The 6,414-nt window shown below is 44.7% G+C and overlaps 1 protein-coding gene across 2 annotated transcripts; it reads left to right on the top strand.

Annotated features, from left to right (window-relative positions):
* Positions 1-5,508, top strand: tent5c (terminal nucleotidyltransferase 5C). 2 transcript variants are annotated; one of them, XR_010879319.1, is made up of 3 exons: positions 1-93; positions 1,156-4,012; positions 4,510-5,508. XR_010879319.1 is itself a non-coding variant. In XM_067259780.1 (2 exons), the coding sequence occupies exon 2, from the start codon at positions 1,178-1,180 to the stop codon at positions 2,333-2,335; it is 1,158 nt and encodes a 385-aa protein (XP_067115881.1). In that variant the 5' UTR covers positions 1-93; positions 1,156-1,177; the 3' UTR covers positions 2,336-5,508. The 2 variants fall into 2 exon arrangements, 1 of the variants encoding a protein (XP_067115881.1); XM_067259780.1 differs by having other exon boundaries at positions 1,156-5,508.
* Positions 5,509-6,414: the final 906 nt, after the last annotated feature.

Below are 6,414 nucleotides of genomic sequence, written 5' to 3'. Positions count from 1 at the left end.
GTCTCTGGAGTCGACGTACGCAAGTGTCTGCACGAATGCCAAGTTAAAGTCTTCTTTTGGAAATTGAATGTCTTCAGAGGATATCTAGAAACCGTATGTACATTTGGATTGTGTCTACTGATGGTGTATAGTACTTTTTGCAACTTGTGTTAACATTGGCTTTCGCTACAACTGATACTGTAGCCTAACAAATTTGATGTTCGTTTTTGAGGTTTAGCTCGTGAGTAAAATGTATCTGAATTATCTGAATTGTGAATCCGATTTATACGCTCTCCCTGGTTCTTGTGTGCCAACATTTAAATATCAAGAAATGGCTTCCACGTTTGCAAAAACTGCCAGCTTGCTAACGTTAGCAGCTCGTTTTAGTTGCCCCAGGCGCCAGTGTGTTCAAGCTATAGTCTAACCTACTGGCATGTGTTGGTCATTTTTGAAGGAATTGCAAGATAGGTTACGTAAATGTAGCTGTGGAAACATGAAATTACGAGCACTTGCTGGGAAATTTACCTAACGCTTTTAAAAATAGTATTACTGGTTAGAAGCCAACTGTAGATTTCTACCGAATATACTTAAACAACCGGTTGTCTCCGAAGTTCATTTTGATCCGTGTATAGTCGTGGTATGTTGCCTAGTTCACTTGAATGTGTTTCGTTTTTTAGTAGCCATGTTTTGAAACATCAGATGGATAGCTAACCCCCAGGTACAATACAGCTGATGGCTCTGGAGCACCTCTTTAGTTCTCCGATGAAAGCGTGGCTGTTCTAGAAGCTCGCGGAGTCATCCCATTCTTTTGCTGTCGCAGATAATGAGTTGAAATAGTTGTCTTTTGTGGTCATGCTGCATTTGTTTCTGTTCATTACATTGGTTATATTCTATGGTTAACATTTTTGTTCTATAGTCATTAATTTGGCTAACAGTTTTGAAGTTAGTTGACATTGCAAAAATGACTTGTTTTGAATTGTCATCAAATGGTCAGCATTAAATACTTAAAACGTTATATAAAGCATGGCAAATTGACTTTTACCCACAGAATCCAAGGTTAACTCTAACCCAAAGTTTATGGCCCATGTAGAGTTTTTTTTTTGGTAATTTGATTGTATGAAAATGCTTGATATTAAACACTAGACATTATACTAATCATAAACTCTTGTCTCCTAGTTTATTTGAATCAACTTTGAAGATGGCTAACAAGGCGGAATCAGTGAGCAGCAGTGAAAGCGTTCTGAGCTGGGAGCAGGTGAGCCGCCTGAATGAGGTCCTGACGGAGGCGGTGCCTGTCCACGGTCGGGGGAACTTCCCCACTCTTGAGGTGCGGCTGAAGGACATTGTGCAGATGGTGCGCACACGTCTGGAGCTGAGGGGGATTAAAGTGAAAGATGTCCGCCTAAACGGATCCACGGCCAGCCACGTGCTGGTCCAGGACATTGGCTGGAGCTACAAGGACCTGGATGTCATCTTCAGAGTGGACCTGCCCCGGGAAGCAGAGTTCCAGCTCATCAAAGATGTGGTGCTTGGAACTCTCCTGGACTTCCTCCCTGACGGGGTGAACAAGGAGAAGATCACCCCCATGACCCTCAAAGAGGCTTACGTTCAGAAACTGGTTAAAGTCTACACAGAGCAAGACCGCTGGAGTCTCATCTCGCTGTCCAACAACAACGGCCGCAATGTGGAGCTGAAGTTTGTGGACTCCATCCGCCGGCAGTTTGAGTTCAGCGTGGACTCCTTCCAGATCGTGCTGGACTCCCTGCTTTCCTTCTACGACTTGTCCAAGACCCCCATGTCTCTGCACTTCCACCCCTCTGTGAAGGGGGAGAGCATGTACGGGGACTTCAGCATGTCGCTGGACCACCTCAGGAACAAGCTGATCGCCACCAAGCGGCCAGAGGAGATCCGTGGCGGTGGGCTGCTGAAGTACTGCAACCTGCTGGTGCGTGACTTCAGGCCCACCTCGGAGGAGGAGTTCAAGGGCCTGGAGCGCTACATGTGCTCGCGCTTCTTCATCGATTTCCCCGACATTGGCGAGCAGCAGCGCAAGCTGGAAGGCTACCTGCAGAGCCACTTTGTCGGGGAGGAGAAGAGCAAGTATGACTACCTCATGATCCTGCGCCGCGTGGTCAACGAGAGCACGGTGTGCCTCATGGGCCACGAGAGACGCCAGACCCTCAACCTAATCTCGCTGACTGCTTTCCGGGTGTTGGCGGAGCAGAACGCCATCCCGGACGCCTCCAGTGTGACCTGCTATTACCAGCCAGCGCCCTACGTCCGAGACCACAACTTTAGCAACTACTACGTGGCCTCGTGTAACCAGAACATTCCAACATGGCTGCCATGTAACTGAGACACAGAGATGAGGACTGCTTTGTGAGGAAAAATATGCCAAAAAAAGAATTGGCCCATAGCTGATGTTTCCCTCTAGGCATAAAGGATATATTTAAATGGACATGTTTTGTTTTTTGGACTCCCTTTTCCTTTCTCATTCCTTGTCTGCAGAGATGTCATAAACATCAGATATAAAGTGATATTTTTTAAGTGTTTGGACGGTTTATAGTTTTTGGACTTGTCCGGATAGTATAGTTTTGTTTCCCCATGTGACCATGTCCCAGTTCCTAATGAATGTCCTAAATCAAGACTGAGTTGTCCTTGGTGCCTTAACCCCAGGTGTCCCCCAGTTTGTCAACTTAGTAGATGGTTCATCTCTAAAGAAGGCGAAGTCACCATTGCATTGAAGGTCCTGTGTTTTGAAAAAATGTGGACAAGAAAATCAGAAAATATTGCTAAGAAAAAAAAAAAAGCATAAAAGACAAATTAAGTAAAAAGTATATAAGATAAATTGGAAAAAAAATGGCACAGGTGTTTAAAAAAAAAAAAAATAATAATATGAAGATGGTCAGTTAATCGTGGAGTGGTACAGATTGCCCGTTTAGTGTGTTGCAGCCTCCTAGGTGAGGGAGGAAGAGGAGCTGCTCATTTGTTTTAAAGTGTAAAGAGAGTAAAACAAATCCTTTTGGGACAAATATACCCTCTCAGTGTTCTCCATCTACCCGTGTGGTGCCTATGGTGTGGAGACTACTGGGAGACTGTATTTTATTTTCTACTGTGAATGTTAAGCTCCAGGACCTCCCTTAAATGAGTTGAAATGGGATTAGAATATACATTTACAGTGTGGGGGGCTAGTAGAGCTACTGTGTCTGGAGACCTTTTGTCCTTTTAAACCTCACACCTTATCCTTCAGCATGGTGAAAACTGCATGCCTATTGAGAGGGCCGCAGCTGGCTGGGTCTGTCCCTTCCCTTAGAAGGAGCTGCACATGGCTGGCCACGGCCGCCCAGCGCAGGCTTGGCACCAACAGATGGCTACGCCAGCAGTCTATAATTACACGAGGGGAGGTTGTGGGGTGGGAGTGGTTGTGAGTGCTGACAGTGTGTGACTGCTACCTTACATGTGCTACCTTACATGTGCTGACTCACTGTGCCTTGGGTAGCTGGGGCAGGTGGGAGTCCTCTCTGGTCACAGGAGGACAAGGCCTGGCACATTCACAGAAATGTATTAGTGTCTCCCGGTTGGAATTCCTCTCCCATTTTGGACTGCTTTTGATTTATGTGTTGGAACCCCCACTCCCCTCCTTTAATATTTGGTATTCCAACCATACATTTTCTTAACTACCAGGATTGTTCTCAGCCAAATCCTCGGCTGTTTATTTTTTTTAACGATTTCAAAGGCTTCTGCTTGGAGCTCCCCTGGTTTTCGATTCCACTCTATTTTTGTAAGGCCCCTGCCTCTCCAGAAACAGGCACAGGTTGTGCAAGTGTGCGCAGCCAGATAAGAGCAGTGTGACCAGTTATCAGTGCAGGGCAGGAAGGGTCAGCGTGGGCCTCCCGGGTGGCAGAGAAGTCCCCGGTCAGGGCTTGCTATACTGGGAAGGGGGAAGGGGGACGACGACGACGACGTGACGTGGACACTGCAAACTGGTGTAGATGGCACATTCACTGTGGACCAAGTTTGAATCAACAACAAAGTGCTTAAATGCCTTCACTTTTGGGGTGATTTACATTCTGAGGGTGTGCATAGGAAAGGGGTGCCAGCAGGGTGGGCGGGGGTAACCAAAGGAGTGCTAGAACGGTGGGCTTTTTAATTTTTTTGCAGGGTGGGCATAGGTCAGGGTTTCATTTTTCCTCCCATTTAATTTTTCCTTGGCTCTCCACTTTCAATACTGGTATATGCATGTCATCATTGGGTTGAAGTAGAAAATTGCATTTGCTTGAGACACTGTGAATTGGGAAACTAGACTCTTTGTATCATTTCAAGTTTATTTAAAACATGTGTCTTAAGCCCAGCCTCAAACAATGCTATTCTTGAAACAAACTGTTCTAGTTATTCAGTCAATACTCTGCCTCTCATCCCTCCCTCCCAACTTATCCAAACCAAAGCAACATCCCAAGTGCACTGACAAGCCATTACCCCCCCCCCCACACACACACACACACCACACACACACTCATGGAAGCACTTTAGAGGCCTTGTCTTACTCCAGATCCAGTTGGTTGAGAATGTATAGTAGCTGTGGAGGGAGCAAGTTCTCAGGGAGATGTGTTCAAGGGCTGTTTCTACACTTGTAGGGCTTGGATGAATTGGTGACCCCTTTTGTACTCGCCTTTTTGGTATTTTGTACTGCTTGATGTATTTTGGCAGAGGGTGTCCATCTCCCCATTGACGCCATTTTTAATTTGTAACAGAAGGGTGGGATCGCCCAGCTCTCCTGACGATGAGCTAGGTCTAATGTGCACTTATTAGAAACTCTCTGGGGCACAGCTGCCACATCTCCTGATGGTTACCTGCTGCAGTGATGCCTTAATGTGTTTAAAGCCGTGTGGTCTCTGTTAGAATATACATGCCGTTTATGAATGGTGGAGACCAGTATCTAGTGAATGGTGAAGACTATTTAGTCAGGAGTGTGTGTGGTCCCTTGGCTGTGATGTAACTTCCTCGTGGGTGGTCTGTATCTCTCATGAGGTGTTTGTGGGGATACTTTAGATCTTTTTCTTTCGTTGGTCTCATTGCTTTGAGATATTTACTGGCATTGTAATCCCTCCCTCTTCATTTTTCATTGTTGTGCTCTGTGTATAAATGCAGTGTATATGGCACCTGTAGATGTCTTCTCTTACAAGGGAGTAGAGTGAATGGTTTTCGGTTGGGGTATACTTGTGTAAAGTGTTTTAGCTCTTGGGGAAGTAGCCTCATCAAAGCTGTGCATCACTGTTTTTTGCATAAGAGTTGTGGAGTTTACAGCCAACAGTGTTGACCTGTTTGTGTGCGTGTGTGAAGATACCAGTGAATGTGAGTTCAAAACCCAAAAAGAGAAATGAATATCGCACTATATACTTTTTTGAGAAGCTGATGCTTCTATGTCAGCATATAAATGAATGACTGGTGATCGTCAGTTGTAACATTTCATTTTTCAGCACTCTTACCTCACCTTGAGTTTTCCTTGTGGAGGGGATTGTAAATCAGAAATGTTTGAGGGGAAATAAATAAAGTATTGAACCCCACATCATTTGTTTAAGTGATCATTTTGTATTTGTACAATCTCTTAGCACACCTTCACACATGTCATTATGTATTTTATGACTCGTCATTCTCGATCTTAAAACCCCAACATGCACCTCCAGAATCGGTTTATCTGTATGCATGTGGCTTGGTATACTCAAGTCTGAACTTTACCCATTATGCTTCCTGCTTTTGCCATCTCTTCCAGTTGTCAAGCAAGCAAACAGATTACAGTATTGGCTCCTGTTCACTTGTTAGTCGAGGTGACCCTGTTCCATGGGCATATTTACCCCAGCCTATTGAGTAGAAATTACCCTTAGTTGTTTCAGTTCTCTAATGTGCAGCAATGTTTAATTCCCTCCACAAAATGACCTGACTGACCAGATTGGCAGAAGGAGCAAAATATATCAAATATTTTCATGCTTAAAACGAAATTGCTAACCTCTTGTCTTCAGTCTTTAACCGAATGCTGTTCACACGTCATTCTCTATGTCAGTTTCCACACTGATGGGAATCCACCACCCTGAGTCACCGTTTGCCATTAATAAAGGTGACTCATGCTACTGTGTTAACTGATTGCTCAGCCCTCATGGTTTTTGTAGCGTGGATTAACTTTCTCATTCCTTTTTAAATGGTTAATTCCTTTTCTAGGGGTTAATTAAATCAGATGAACACATGCGCGCACATATGGACAGCAGGCATAGGACTGCTGTGTGGACTGATCATTTTTACTTTTTTAGGTGACGTCAAACTATAAAAGGATTCTGTGTGTGTCTGAGACTGAATTATCTGAAGAAACGGGCATTGTATGAAGTTAAAAACTCCTCAGACCCTGACCAGACATAGAACCCAACACTCAGCCCCTGTCATGGA

Source organism: Osmerus mordax, chromosome 2 (genome assembly GCF_038355195.1).
Source record: "Osmerus mordax isolate fOsmMor3 chromosome 2, fOsmMor3.pri, whole genome shotgun sequence".
NCBI classification, from domain to species: domain Eukaryota; kingdom Metazoa; phylum Chordata; class Actinopteri; order Osmeriformes; family Osmeridae; genus Osmerus; species Osmerus mordax.
The sequence above is the reverse complement of the archived record's forward strand: the minus strand, read 5'-3'. Positions and strand labels throughout refer to the sequence as shown.